Source organism: Haemorhous mexicanus, chromosome 5 (assembly GCF_027477595.1).
Source record: "Haemorhous mexicanus isolate bHaeMex1 chromosome 5, bHaeMex1.pri, whole genome shotgun sequence".
Lineage (NCBI taxonomy): Eukaryota > Metazoa > Chordata > Aves > Passeriformes > Fringillidae > Haemorhous > Haemorhous mexicanus.
Window position 1 is genome coordinate 55,174,346 of NC_082345.1, and position 15,425 is coordinate 55,189,770.

General features: G+C 35.4%; 1 protein-coding gene across 2 annotated transcripts in view; it reads right to left on the bottom strand.

Annotated features, from left to right (window-relative positions):
* Nucleotides 1–2,531: 2,531 nt before the first annotated feature.
* The window catches only part of POT1 (protection of telomeres 1), a 59,928-nt gene continuing 47,034 nt past the window's right edge, over nt 2,532–15,425 (bottom strand). For both annotated transcript variants that reach the window (XM_059847220.1, XM_059847219.1), the window contains 8 exons: nt 14,849–14,893; nt 14,250–14,406; nt 12,948–13,153; nt 11,544–11,679; nt 8,999–9,093; nt 7,435–7,526; nt 5,404–5,509; nt 2,532–4,387 (listed from right to left, as the gene is read on the bottom strand). In XM_059847220.1, coding sequence (XP_059703203.1) covers nt 4,269–4,387; nt 5,404–5,509; nt 7,435–7,526; nt 8,999–9,093; nt 11,544–11,679; nt 12,948–13,153; nt 14,250–14,406; nt 14,849–14,893 — 956 coding nt within the window. In that variant the 3' untranslated portion in view covers nt 2,532–4,268. The remainder of the gene's footprint in view (nt 4,388–5,403; nt 5,510–7,434; nt 7,527–8,998; nt 9,094–11,543; nt 11,680–12,947; nt 13,154–14,249; nt 14,407–14,848; nt 14,894–15,425) is intronic.

The following is a 15,425-nucleotide window of genomic DNA, read 5'->3' on the forward strand; positions in this document are numbered from 1 at the left end:
CCTGTTAAAAACAATAAAGAGCCCCTTTGGTTCATACACACCAGAAGAAGGAAAAAAAAAAATCTGCAATTAAATCTGTTCCAGCAGCAGATTTTAGTTTCAGTTTTGCTGCTCTTTTAACCAAAAAATTCAAGCAGCATTTATAAAGTGCCATTACCCAGATAATTCCTTTTAGTGAAGTAACACCTCCATAATTGAAAACTGATAGCTGGCCTTTGAAATTACAGCTGAATATGGACTAAATTCTAAGGGTGTAGCTTGTACAAAACCGTATTTTTTTGTCAGCGTCAGTTTAGCAGTGTCAGTCCACAGACTGTGCACACCCACAGAGTAGAAGGTACAGAACAAAGCTATGCTTAAAGCTTTGTGCAATAGAACAGCTGATATAAAAACCCAAAACCTTTTTCTTTGCTGGCAGGTATTTCCCCATTCAGCATATATCCTTGCAAAAAATTCCAACTAAAATGAGTATCTATTAAATGTAAATTTATTCCTAGACTTTCAGACTGCTCTGCTTATGTAGACAGATGGTCCCAAACAGCAGTTTCACGGAGATACCTCCGTAGGCATGTATCAGAGTTGCAGCAGAAAACAAGGAAAAACACATTGTAGCACATTGTTCTGGGGTGAAGTCCACCCGTGGCTTTACCACAAATATGAATTAATTAACTGTAGTACAATGCTGCTCTACATTTTTTAAGCACTTTAGAGCTGGTATTCCATCATCAGATGAGTGTTTTCCCAAACCACAGTTTTTACTGGGAATTTCATGTATAGGAAATGCTGTGAACAGGAGCTGCAGCAAACTGTCTCATAGAGATTCTCTATCACTTCTTGTTTTTACTACTATCCTCTGGAATATTGTCTGCTTCCTCTGAAAAAATCAGAATCCTCTGATTTTTTGTTTCAAATTCTTAACATTCACTCTATACTTTAACTAACACTAGAAGTAAATTCTTATTTGGATTTGTTTTTCTCTCCTCCATTGAATAACATTTTTTTGCAGTGGTCCCATTGCACCTGAAGAACTTGAACATATATTTACTTAATTTTTTTCACAAGTCCATTTAAATATTTGGCCTTGCCCTATATGGTAGTATCCCAGTTCCTGCCAGTTTTACATCTTAATGCAATGGCTTGGCCAAAAAGTGACCTTATCTGCATAAATTCTTGTGATCTAAAATACTGGTATTGAAAAGCCAAGCACTCATCCCTCTTAAGACAATAAACTCTCTTCCTTCTGCTGCAAACCTCTGGGCTCCACTGCCCTTCTTACAGTCCCACTTCCTGCTGCACAGTAGGCAAAGGATTAGCATTAAGCTAAGCATTTCAAAGCCTTGGCTGTAAATCTCTGAATCCCATAACTGCAAAAGCTGATGAGAAAGTTCAATCACTACTGAACAGCAGGTCACCTACCAGGAATGTCTTCTTGTTTCTGCAATATGTTATTTATTTACATTCTGTCTTTCCAGCTGGAGTTTCCAGAGTATATGTTCAAGACCTTAAACTCAACTCAATTTGGAAATACTTCCAAATTTCTTTTAATTCCCTTAAAACACAGACTTTAAGGAGCCAAATTACCCAGGCACCCCTAAAAACACTATTCCAAGTCTATTTTGTTCTCTTTTCTTTTTCCCCGAAAAGACCTTTTTTCTTTTTAATTACATTTTTATCACTTTTTTTGCACTTATCCATGCAATTGGAGCAATTAATAGTTTCATGTTAACTTATTGGTCTTTCATAGCTCTATAATTTTCCCTCACAGCTCCTCCTTTTATATTCAAATATTCTTTCCCCTTGATGATGTTGCTGTGTGTGATGTACTTCACATTCCATGCATATTTTCCCTTTCTAGCAAGGTGATGTTTTGATTCAGTTTTCCTATATGCTGGAATGTATGTGGAGGAAGAAAGATGTGAAACCTGCAAGACATGCCTGGAGTTTTCACTGGATCTTAGTATACCAGTATTAATTTAAAAACTGTTAGAGTAGACATCTGAACTTTTATTAACATTTTAGAAACTGACATCACACACTTGGTCACGAAACTCATCAAAGGAAATAGGACTTTTACTTGTAGATAAGAAAATTGTAAATAATGGCTAGAAGTCATTGCTGCCTGAGATGCTCACCTTCCAGAAACCAGAGCCTGCAGGTGCTTCATGCTCAGGACACAACAATCTGGATTTTACCCACCAGTCAGACACTCACAGCTCTCAGCACTGACCAGCACAGGTAACTAAGGCCCAAGTCCCACCTCAGTGACTTCCACTGCTCCATACAAAGGCTACCAAGGAGAGCCATTTTTAAATGTCTGTCCAGTAATTCCTTTCTATACAGTGATCCTTAGTATGAACAAATATACAGTTATTCTTTTACTTCTATGCATTACATTTAGAAACAGAAACATGTACATTTTAATCCAACAAACTATACATTCATTTGGAGCATTATGTTGGATGAAGGCTACTGATGAAAAATTTTTCACAGTTATGAAATTGAAATAAAAGTCAAATGCAAGAAAAACCTCATTATTTGGAGAAATCTTTATTAAACATTTTAATACAATATTCAATAGTAAAAAAATAATGTCATGCATATGTAGAGATTTTCGGCAGGGATCTCAGACAAGGCATGTGGTGAAACTGATTTATTTTACACTGAAGTTCAAAACATCTTTTTATTTATTCCTTCATGAAGACATGTTTAGAAAAAAATGTACAATATCAGTATCTTTCACTGTTGTTAACAAAAATCTAAAAATAGAAATTCACATTTTCATACCCTATATAAATAAAAGCAAAGAAGATTCACTTCAATTTAACTTCTAACTTGTGAAAACATTTGGGTATGGCCAGTGTCCAAAATTTTATAATATTCATTTGCTGTAATTATTTTCTGTGGATGAATTTATGCAAAAATTCAAGAAAGCATTCTTAAGTCAGTAGACTCTGATCAACTGATGGTTCTATTCCAGAATATTTTTATTTTTAAGAAATTTTTAAAGGAAATATGCACTCACCACTTTTAACATTGGTTGTTCCTACAGACAGATCAATAAAGAACAATATCCTGGCTTATGATATATAAACACAGTGTAATTTTTACAGTAAAAGAAAATTACCAGAGGACATATAATGAAATTTTAAGACAAATTGCATAATCTATTAAACAGCCCTCAAAAATGAAAAAAATAAAATGTCATCAACTATAAAAATAATTATCTACTTACAAATATTGCATCTTGCTTCTGAAGTTCTTTAAAAACAGCTGCTGTAAATACTAAGTAATTTTGCTCTGATGGAAAGCATTTGATTTGACAGGGATTTCTACATTAATTATCCTTAGAGAATCATGTCCTGAACTCGTCCTAGAGACTTCTGAATGCAAAGTAAAACCACCACACAGTTTTCTAGTTCAGCAGAATTTTCAATCCATGATAGCACCAGATCAGTTCTGTATCTCCAAATTTAGGCACACAATCTGATTATTTAGGACAGAAAGGCAGATCAAGCCTTTGAAAATACAGATCCAGCTCACAAATATGCAAACAACTTTGGTACCCAACAAGACCACCCCAGAATCATTACCATCTACCAAATATTAATACTCATTTTGCAATTTTACACTACCTTACTTTTGTGATTGCCTTTAATTTTAGTGATAATCACTACACGGTCATGTTCACAACCCCATCAGAATTGACAGTAACTGGTACATGTAGCAGTTACCTGAGTGTTACTAACAGGAGGAGTTTGTCTAAATGCACATATCAGTACAAAATCAAAGAAGTGTCTAAAAACCAACCTCCCTGTCAAACTGAGAACAGTAATACTGGCTTCCACAAAGTAGTCTGAGTTTACTAAAGAGCTCTGTATCTCTGCCTCTGGTGTCGTAATTTAACACAAAAATGAATGCACAGCATCATCATGAATACATTTTTTGGAGCAAAATTCACAAATTTAGAGTAACCTCATCACTGCCTTTTTGAAGGATAGATGGAAAGTAGATTGCTTCCATCAACCTCAGCCAAGCAGCTTCCAGTGAAAAGCTTAACACCCCCACTGGCCCTTAGATCACCAAGTTGTATACCAGGAAAATAGCAAACACATCAAAGTATAATTCCCTTTCCCATAAACTAAAAATTCATAAAAACAAGCTGAATTCCTAAGAATGGAACAAAGGTAATTTTTTTTAATACAGTCTCTGATCCCTGCCCCCCTAAGAAACTGGGTCTTACTGGATTACTTCCAATCAGCAACACATGACTATACAACATCTTCAGCAACTGTGGTGTCAAAAATTTGGTAATAAACTTGATTTTTCATTTTCATTGCGTCTCTGACATTATAGGACTTGATGAAACATTCCAGCCATGGCAAGTCACCTACCAACAAAATCCAAATTATTTTTAATATCCATTTAATATCCATTTCTAATTTTTATAAAAGGCAAGTATAACTTGAGCAAGATATTAACTATGATATCTAAGTGTATACAATAGTTAGTATGAAGAAAAATTGTTAACTTTGAAATTCCAATTGGTATCTTTTAAGTTTCTCACAAGATCTGAAATGGTGTTCAGTGACATTCTTCCAAGACTTGTCCTCCCTGCACCAGCACTCCACAAAACACTTGGACTCAGTAGTTGTGCCACAGTATAAAATACATATATGTAAAGACTTTCCAATAATAAAATTTCATCTCCACACGTCTCAATGAGAAAATCCTTTATAATCTTTATTACAGGACAACTTTTTAAAGTATGGCAAAGACTCCAGGGTGATTGCAGTGGTCACTGACAGCCATGTACTTGGAGCATGCTCTGGGGGTTGGAGCTGCATCACACATCCATCTACCTTGGACATGTGTAATTTAGGCAGAGATACTTTCTGCCACAACACATACACTGCACAAAAATCTCTGTAAATGGATTTGGATTAAGCATTGCTCAATTTCCATGGATATTCCCCATTGCAAGGGATGCTTTAAGTCAGCATCAAAAGCAGGAAATCACTCAAAGCATGTGCTTTGGGAAAAGGAAATTTCCTTTCTGTTTTCCCTAACATGCTGTGACATTCAGTGTGAGGGTGTTCTGGTTAACTTCCATATGAATACAGATGGCATGTTAGTGGCTGCACAGGCATGGCTGTATTCACACACCACTGCATGCTGCAGGAGAATTTAATGAACCATTTATTTTCTTTCTCAAAGACAGAGTTAATATAAAAGACGTGCTTCAGAACAAATTAACATGAACCCTGCTTTCAGGCTCCAGCATTTTCCTGTACTGAGTTTTGCCTGTGCCTAAGCTGAATTCTATAACTTTTCATATGCAATAGCAGATTGAAAGACTGCTTTCCTCCTCCCCCCTGCCCCCTTTTAAAAAAACAGCAAACTGACCTAATTTTCTTCCTGGAGGACAGAGTGAATTCATGGTCATCTGCATCTTTTGCTGAAGAAAATCACTAGTCAAGATTTCAGAGGCAGGAATTTGGAAAAACTTCTCCTGAAAGAGAACAGAAGAATATGAGGTGTCGAAAGAGCTGTAAAAAATCATTGATTTTTTACAGAACCTTGACTGCATGGTCTTTTAGGAATTTAAAAACAGGTACCACAACAGAAGAATAGTATTATTTCAAAAAGCTGTTTGGATACAGAAAAAAACCCAAGCTGTCTGAAAAAATTAAATGTTATTTTTTTCAGAACCCCTGACTGTTTAGGGACTAGAGCCACCCAGATAGCACATATGTCAGTCTCTATACATAACTGGCAGATATTCCTCATGAACCTCCAAACCAGACAATGTCAGACAATGCTAGGGCCAGAGAGGATGGTCAGTCCCCCTCAACAGTCCCTAACACCTTGAGAGGAACAAAATCACTTGAAAACAAGGGGCACTGCAACCTGGCTTTATATTTGTGGAATTCTCTAAATGTGAGTTTCATTTGCTGGCAGTTTTGGAAACTATGGAAAAAAGGCTTATACTGTACACTTCTAAATGGAGACAGAAAATAATAAATGAAACATTAAAATGTTAAATAAACATTTTTTGTGTATTTTTAAACTACATACATTAAGCATGACTGAAAAAACTCCAAGTTTGGATCTCTAAAGGCTCATCATCTTATAACTTCCCATATTGAGCTAAGGTTTTTGGGAGTAATTTCTCATTATTGTTAAAATATACAAATACAGAATAATCTGCCTCTGTATAATTTTTGTGTGACATGCAGCAGCAAAAATGACACAGATAACTTTCTCTTCTCTCTCTTCAGTCTTCTTCCAACTATAGAACTTTTCTTTTTCATTTTTTCCTTCACTAACTTTTCCAGTAAGGAGGAGAGGAAAGAAAAGCACTGTGTTCTTATGGAAGCACAAATGGAAGCTAATGTAAAGCTGCACTTCAAAGCAGCCCAGTTCCTTCTCAAGTGGTGCTGAAGGACTGGAGTTTAGGCTTGGAAACTCTTGGCTTGTCTTTGAAGTACCACCAGCAGGAATGCGAGCAGCTGGCACTTCAGAAGAAACTGTAGGTATTTTCCTGCAGCTAAACTGTAGTACTGAGCAGTATCTGCTAAGAAAGTGAGCCACCCTGAAGTAAAAATTTTTGGAATTCTGCATCAAGAGATGGTTTAAATCTTTTCCCCCAACTTCATTTTGCGGTTTTATTTTTCTTGATATAAAAAGGAAAAAGGACAGTAGAAGGAAAAGATGACTGGCTGAAATCGGGAACTGTAGTCTTTGATCTCCTTTGCTGTTAAAATACCATGTATTTTAAGAAAGAACACATTTTTTCCTGATATTATTTTTACTTACAATATTAAAATTAAACAAGGAAGAGTATTCTCTTTAAAGTCCCAGTCAAAGTAATTTAATATAATGGTGGAAAATGTGCAGATATATACACATTAAACAACACTACTGTGCAGAAAAAAGTCCCACTAAACTCTTTTTACAGAATTTAGTACAGTGGTAGCTGCCTAGGGAAAGAGGGCCTCCGTACCTCACGACCATGTGACACAAAAAAATCAAGGATTACTTAATGGAGAGATTCTACTAAGACTTAAAAAAAAAGAGGTGATGAGATTTTAAACTGATGCAGAAGTTAGCTACATAAATCCTGAAACATTCCTATCCTTCACACAGCATTCAGGCTGCATAATTTGACATTGCCAGTAAAAGAGAAATTCAGCCACAGGAATATATGAAAGTTTATGGAAATACAAAATAATCTATCTTCAAGCATCAGTTTTGTCTTTATGCTTTAACATTCTATACTCTGTACAGTATTAACTTATAATATTGTAATTATTCCCACAAAACACTGTAGGTTACATAGAATGAGTATTTGTGCACATACATTTGCCATTTTAAAAACAAATAAAATCCAAACTCTCATCTTTTGTATAGTCTCCCTTTTCCTAATTTACTTACATAATCAAAAAGGTATGCATTTAGTGATCCTGTTTCATCAACCAGTGTAAACTTCATAATAAAAACATACTGGAGCAGTTCAATACCTAAAACTGAAGGAAAAAAAAAAATTGATATTTCTCTGAGAGGATATGCAAGGCAAACTGTAACAACTCAAGCTGACAATATCCCTTTTTTAATAGTAACTGACTATAAATACTGTCATTACAAGTATAAATTAACAGACCAAAACATAGAGGTTCTGCTGTCTGACAGCAAAATGTCATTTATCTCTTGGGGCCACACTGCAATTTTCCTAGAAACACTTTAATAGATGAGCCTATAAAAACACAAAGATTTTTAAGTACTTATTCCCAAGCTAGTGAACAAAAAAAAGCTAATATTTGCTTAGATCTCAGATCCGACCTTAGTAGGAACCTCCTTTCCTGTGTTCCTTTATCCAAGGAAGATTAAAGGAGAGGTGTTCTTAAGTCAGTGGTAATAAGAATTCCACCTGAAAACTATCTTCTGCAGAAAACAGATTATTTGATATGATGTAAAAAAAAGCTACCAGGCTTGTTCAGAAAAAAACTTTGCTGGCAGTTCTGAAAGTATTCTTGCTCTGCATCAGTCTTTTCTGGGTACGCCTACTTAAACTGGTAGTCATTTTATGTTCAACTGATCTGATAGACTTGCAGGATTATAATTTAGCCTCAAAATACAGCTGATAGAGGAAAAATATACATAAAATAGTGTAATTGTCAGAAAGCATTAATTAATATTGTTTTCATTTTGAGAAATAAATCTCAAGCCCTGCCAGTTATATATTACTTTACAATTATTTAACAGGATACAATTAGGAAAGTTTATTTAAGAAAATCACTGTATTGCTCAAATAGTTTTATTCTTTTAGAAAGTGTTTACCAACTTATAAACTGCTAGATATTCCAACTTAATATGTTAGAACATGAATTTATAAACATGCAAATATTCTTTTTTCTTAATGCATTGTAAAGTTTTAAACTCTATTTCCATGGAGTTTTAACATGTTGACTGCATACAGTAACACAAGGAACACATGAAGCACAGAATACACATAACTGTTGTGGAATAATTCTTTTCATTTGAGTATTATTTCTTGCAGACTCTCTGGAACATAGATTTTACAGAAAATAAAAGTCAAACTTGTGTGAGTCATTAAATAAGACTGTCTTTAGTTCAAGTCAGAAAAACAGTATCTACAAAAGGAAAAGCAAGATCAACTTCAAGGACTACAAGTACAAACAGTTTAAGGGTAACATCTACAATCAAAAATTCCTGACTTCTGCACTAACCTAAGTGTTACTACTGAAACCAATGGTAAGAAGAAACTAGTCAACACATAACATCTTTCAATTCATACTGAAATAGCTCCAAAAGTACTATGTTATTTCAACTGGTATAAGGTGAATGAATTTTACAGCACCATATCCAACATGACCATAATTACATACTTTCTGTACAAAACTGCAAATCAAACCATTGCACATCAACACTTCAGAATCAAGGCACAGAAGTATTTCAGGACAGTATCACACCAGCTAACCTTGTGCTATTTCAGTTGGTTCCCATGATGGTTGCTGTTCTGCTGCAATGGAACTTAGATTCTTCACAGGCTTTGGAGTTGAACACTGCTTGCACCTAGCATTTAAAACAAGATATTGAGACTAACCAAACAGTGATTATTTGTACTAGAAGTGTTCTACACAGATAAAACCAAAACCCTGATTTTGTTAAACTGTGGAAGTGCATAGGTATTTCTATTGCTTGAAGTAACTATTTTACCAGACACACCAGCTTTAGAGCACAACAAACCTCTTAACGCTGTTTTTGAACTATCCATGAGGAGAAACAGATCTGGAAGACTACTTCAGTGATTAGACAGGAATAAAACTGTACATCAAAGCTGAGAGAGCTGGACTTTTTCAGCCTGGAAAACAGAGGGCTCTGGGCAGACCCTATTGTGGCCTCTCCATATATAAAAGGAGCTTATAAGAAAGACAGAGAGAGAGACTTTAAACCAGGGCCTGTAGTGAAGAACAAGGAGAAACATTTTTAAACTGAAAAAGGATAGATGTAGATTGTGCAGAAAGAAGAAACACTTCACAAAGAATGAGCTGAGGCACTGCAACAGGCTGTCCTGAAACACTGTGGATTCCCTACACCTGGAAGTGTCCAAGACAAGACTGGATGGAGCTGAGCAACCTGGTGCAGTGCAAGGTGTCTGTGCCCAAAGCAGGGGGTTGGATTAGATGATCATGAGAGGTCCCTTTCAACCCAAACCATTCTATGATTCTAAGATCACTACATTGCTAAACATATGTTCGTTCATATGCCACTACTTCTCACTGTGTAAAAGTAGTAATGAATCCGAACTTGTAGCACACTCTAAATCTATTATTATTATAGAGTTACAGGAGAATTTTGGCTTTGCCTATGTTGAGAATATTTACTAAGAGTTATTAAAACAATCTATTTTATTCCTGGTGTATTTACATCAATTATTATAAATTTTACATGTGACATAGTAAGCTAATGCTGCAAGTGGATGGAAATATTGAAGAACTGTTTTCAAAGTTGCTCCCATTTACCTCAAACAAAACTATTTGTTCCAAATCGAGCTTCTGTATTAGTATATTACAGTTAGAAGCTGAAATAAATATTACCTTTTAGAATTATATGCAAAGCATGTTTTATAAAAATGAATAAAAACTGCTTCTGCTTAGGTGATATAGTCACTTTTTTCCTTTAAAAAACCTACTCAAACTCCAATAAACTAACTTAACTGTGAATTTTGCTTTTTATATTCAGTGTGCCTATGTTTATTTTTATATATAAATGAATATACATGCGAAAACACACACATATAATTCATTCCACAGTACAGAATCTTTTCTAGACTTTGCTAAGTATATGCCACTGATAAAAACATGCATGAAACATAGCTCTGAAATGTCAGCATATTTGTAAGGCTCCTTCCTAAGTATCTTATAAACCATTTACTTTTATAGTCCAACCATTTGCAAAGAGAACAACGTCTGAATATGAGTTGTGTATAGCTGGGGAAATATATGGATACGGATTATGAAAGTACAGGCAGAACTACTTTGTATTGGTGAAGATCCTGTCCCAGTAGGAGTACCCATCTACTGCCTTTATTTAAAAAAAGCAATATCTGTAAAGGTCAAAACTTTATATGACAGAGAGAAACAATTATCTGTATTCATTTTATGGATGGCCCCTTATGGGAAACTTTAGGGTTCACAGGAAACATGGAGTATTTCTGCACAGAAATGTGGGGGCACTGGGGGAACACACTGCTGACTGCTCTCACTGAGCAGGAACATGGCATTGCATGGCAGATCACACAGACCAGACCGAGGTGTGAGTACTGTATTCCACAGCTTTGGAACTGTGGAATTTAGAAACCTGTTGAAGTCATCTCTACAGTGGATGACAGCCACCAATAGGTAAGGCACTCTGCAGTGCTGTGGATCACAGTAAGTTACAAATGGCAAGGAAAGGCTGTCCAAAATCCCTTATTGCTTCCAAACCACAAGCTTTCCCAACACTAAGAGAGAGAATGAGTTGAAGATTGACAGGCTATTTAAATATTATCTGTTGTGTATGTGTGTGTGTATATATATATATGTGTGTGTGTGTGTGTGTGTGTGTGTGTGTGTGTGTAAAACCCCTCAGCATACAGTTTTAAAAACAACGTATGTTTTGACTTCAGTCTAAATGAGACCAGAAAATGGAAGATCTGGACAAGAAGAGGTATTTAGGTAATTTGCACTCCATGTGCATTTCCATTTCTACAGCACGCTGCCCTGCCCACACACCACAGACAAGACTGAACTGAAGTGCTGTGTAAGATTTCTAGATCAAGAGCCAAACTGCAGTCAGTCCTTTGACACAGGTATCAGATGATATGGCATTTCATCCCTGATGTCAGTACTGTGGATCATGCTATGTATTTTACAGAGAATCTTTGGGTGAATTATCCTTTCAAGCACTGCAGTCTGAATTACTGAAGAAAATGCTATCTATTACTGCAACTAGTGAAATATCAACAAACACTTTTAACCTACCCATAATATTTTACATTCCCTTTTAGAAGAAAAGGAGCTGAAAGATCTAGTAATTCAAGATCATCTTCTGTGGATCTCACAGGAATAACACATTTGAATCTTTTTGTAAGCTTCCAGATTTCTTTTAGTGTTCCACCTATTAAAAACCAAAAAAACATGGTTTCTTAAACAATAGTCAGAAATAAATTGAGCAACTTACTCAGCTGATTTCAGGGCCTTCAATAATAATTGATATCCACTAGCAAAAACTCAAAACAGAGTCCAATACCTTCTCACTTTTACTCAACAGCAGACTCAATCAAGAAACAAAGACGAACATTTATCAAAGCAGATGCCCTAATATCTTCCTCAGAGCTAACACTGTAACCAAGAGGTTGCACTTAGTTAACATCACTTTCATATAATTACTCCTGTTATTTTACTAGCCATTTCCTTAGAAAAAAATCAAAGCAATCAAACTGACCTTTCATATGCACATATCCATACAGAGACCTACTTAGTTGCTTACACTTTAATATCTGAAAATAGATTTACTGAGTTGTATTGCTCAGCTGTTCTAGGAAAATAGAGAAGAAATAGATATTTTTTTTTCCCAGAAAGAAAAGGTTAGATTGAAGTTAGTTGGGAACATGTCAGGAACAAAGCAGCTATCAGAACTAATTTATTATAGAAGAAAGCAGAAAACAGAAGGGGTTTTGTCATTGACCCTCACACAAAGGACCACCTGACTTACATTTGCTTATTCACATCACTACTTGAGCACAATTGAAGGCTTTGTTTTGAACTCTGAATGGTGCTATATGCAATTTATTATTTTTATTATATGAAAATTCCTCAATAGTATTCTTGCTAAATTGCTTTGTTTAAAAGTCAGTGGCTATTTCTCTTTCCTGAGGAAATCTGATAAAAACCAGACCAAACCAAAAAGAAACCACTGAAAGAAGCCCTATTAATCTGAAACAACACTGACATCCAGAGGCTGACAAGTTTAATTGGAGGCTTGTATTACCAGAAGCCTTTCAAAACTTTCTACATCAATACTAAAAATAGGCTTGTTTAGAAGACTTGGCAAGTTTTTAAATCAGAACTGAAAAGCAAGTAAGCACAGATAGCAAAAAAAAAAAAAACCCACCATATTCAGATGCTAATTTTAGCATAATCAACAATGAACAATATTGGCACAGTTTTAAAACAGACAGAAGCAGTTTATAAGACCTTTACCAACTGCAGTCTCCTGTTTGCACAACAGTAACTTTTAGTTCCAGCTCAGTTTTTCTTTTCTTTGAAGTTACCTTTATGATCATCACTACCTACACTGAATACAACTTCAACACATCTTGACTTCGTACATACACAGAGTGGACACAGCACTGTAAGAATTGGTGTATTTGCAATTTACCTTACCTTCTACCATTATCAAGGTGTCTTCAGGATGTTGAAGCATTTCATCATGCTTCACAAAATGGATGGCTATTTCCCTCTGTTCCTGCTCTTGTGTAGTCCATGTCACAGATTCATACCAGGATGTATTGTGTAATTCTGGGTTTGGGGCAGTACTGGCAGAGCCGTGTAAAATGAAGTCAAAGTCATCTCTATCTGGAACTTCTTGCCTAAAACCATTTCCAAATTGAGTAAGTATGTTTTAACAGCTTTTCCTTAGGCAATCTACTAACAAGGATGACAGTACTCCAAATAAATATTAGAATACAGTCATAAGAGTCAAAGGACATACAGGAAAAATATCCTCATTGTTTTATCAGTTTAAACATTAAAGAATATACTATACATTAAACATTGTATAGTATATTGTGACTTTCCATGTTAATAAACATGCTAAGTAATATGCTAACTTACCTAGGAGCAGAGGCAGCCTAGTGGCTACGTCCCACACAAATGAAAATCCATGGAAAACCAAATCTATCAGCTTTATGTGATTTCAGTTGGGCCTTAAAAGGGCCCCAAACTGCATACCACATAATTAGAGTGAAAAGACTATATAAACTTATGTAATTTCAAGTTTTATGTTGTAGTCTGTTTGACTTTGCATAAACTGAGGGAGAAAAAAGAGAAAAAGGCCAGGACCAGGATAGCTTCACATAAGTACTGTCAAGGGAAAATCTGCAACTCCACACCACACAGTTTCTATCCTGTCCTGCTGGAGTGCAAATTCGTGCATTTCCACATGTCATACACAGAGAAGCAATAATGCAGGCCAGATATTACAGATATTACAGATTCAATCAGATTGTAAAAGGTTTCTGAGAGTATCCAAAGCAGGGCAACAAAGATGGTGAAGTGCCTTGAGGGGAAGCCATATAAGGAGCAGCTGAGGTCACCTGGTCTGTTCAGCCTGGAGGAGACTGATGGGAAACTATTATACCTCTCTGCATATCCTATTTTAAAACTGTAATAACTAAACACTTAAGATACTTCTATACAACTATGGCATGGAAAAAAATGTACTGTTGCATTTGCAAATAAAGAAAAATTATTGTTTTGAAAGCACTCAAAGGATTCTGTAAATGGAACTCATCTGATGATTTAAAAATTTCCCACTTATTATCAGTGAGTTTCAAATCTTTGCACAAAATGATATAAATTTACATTCAGCTTATCTCACACAAAAGTTAAAAACACACTAAAAATCTAGGCATCCCAAAACATACAGAGCAATTTCTAGTTACTTATACTGTGCAAAACACTTACAAAGAGTTGCATTTGGAACAATGAAGTTTAACAGACTGATGGAGCTTTTGGGGTTTGTAAGTTCTCAGCTTTGCTCTAATGCGATACTGTTGAGGAGCTGTGCTGCTTGTTATGGTTTTCAGTTCTGTGTTACTCAAATCCTGATGATCTGTTAATACTGCAAAACAATACACAGAGAGAGGGAAAAGCTCCATGCATACTATTAATCACCGTAATATTTGTAATACTGGAAATGGCATACGCAGGTAGGCACTGCTCCTAATTTCCAACTTTTCTTTCCTTCCCAGCTGCAGGCCCAGTTTTATCAACAGAACTTGTTATTACAGTCAGAAGAATAAACCACATCAGACTGTGGGAGCATGGTGTACTTCAGGGTACAGAAACACAACAGTACAAAAACCAAATGAAAGTAGAATATACAAATGTGCTCTATTCCTTTCAAAAACAAACAAACCCAGTACAATATACATGCATTTATGCTCTTGGAAGTTATGCTCTTAGAATAGCTCTTCCTATAATAATCTTTAAGATAACGTTTCAAAACTCCTTTTGTTCTTCAGCAAAATTAAAATTCACCTTACATTCAAAATGTTACCTACCTGTAACAGATAACTGCTGACATCTCTGTAAGTGCAATTCAAGATCTAAAATAACAAAGAATTGCCTAATTATTTTCCTTCCTTTTCTTTTTTATCATACAAAAATGGACATATGGACACATACAAACAGGTAGGTACATAGACAGACATATAGATACACACAAAACCAAAAGCAGAACAAATGAAAATCCCAATAATGTATGAAAATAATACAACAACAGACAAACAAAAAAAGGTATCAAAAGTAAGCAGGAGACATACATTGCATATCAAGAATTAATATATTAGATGGGAAGTTAGCATATACTTAGCATTAAATAGCAATGCTTATCAAAGTGAACACTTTTCAGAAGTATATTGTGAATGATCTGCTGACATAAATTGTATTCATCCCCTGTGATCCTTCTGGACAAGAACATAAATGCATTATTCTAAGACCAATACAGACTGCCTGGTCCCCCCTCTGAACAGCCTTTACTACAGACAGTGAGTGCAGTATAAAGGCATACAATTTTTTCAAAATTTTCATTGGACATGAAGCATTTATTTATTCTTAACTTTTGCATCCTTTTAGAAA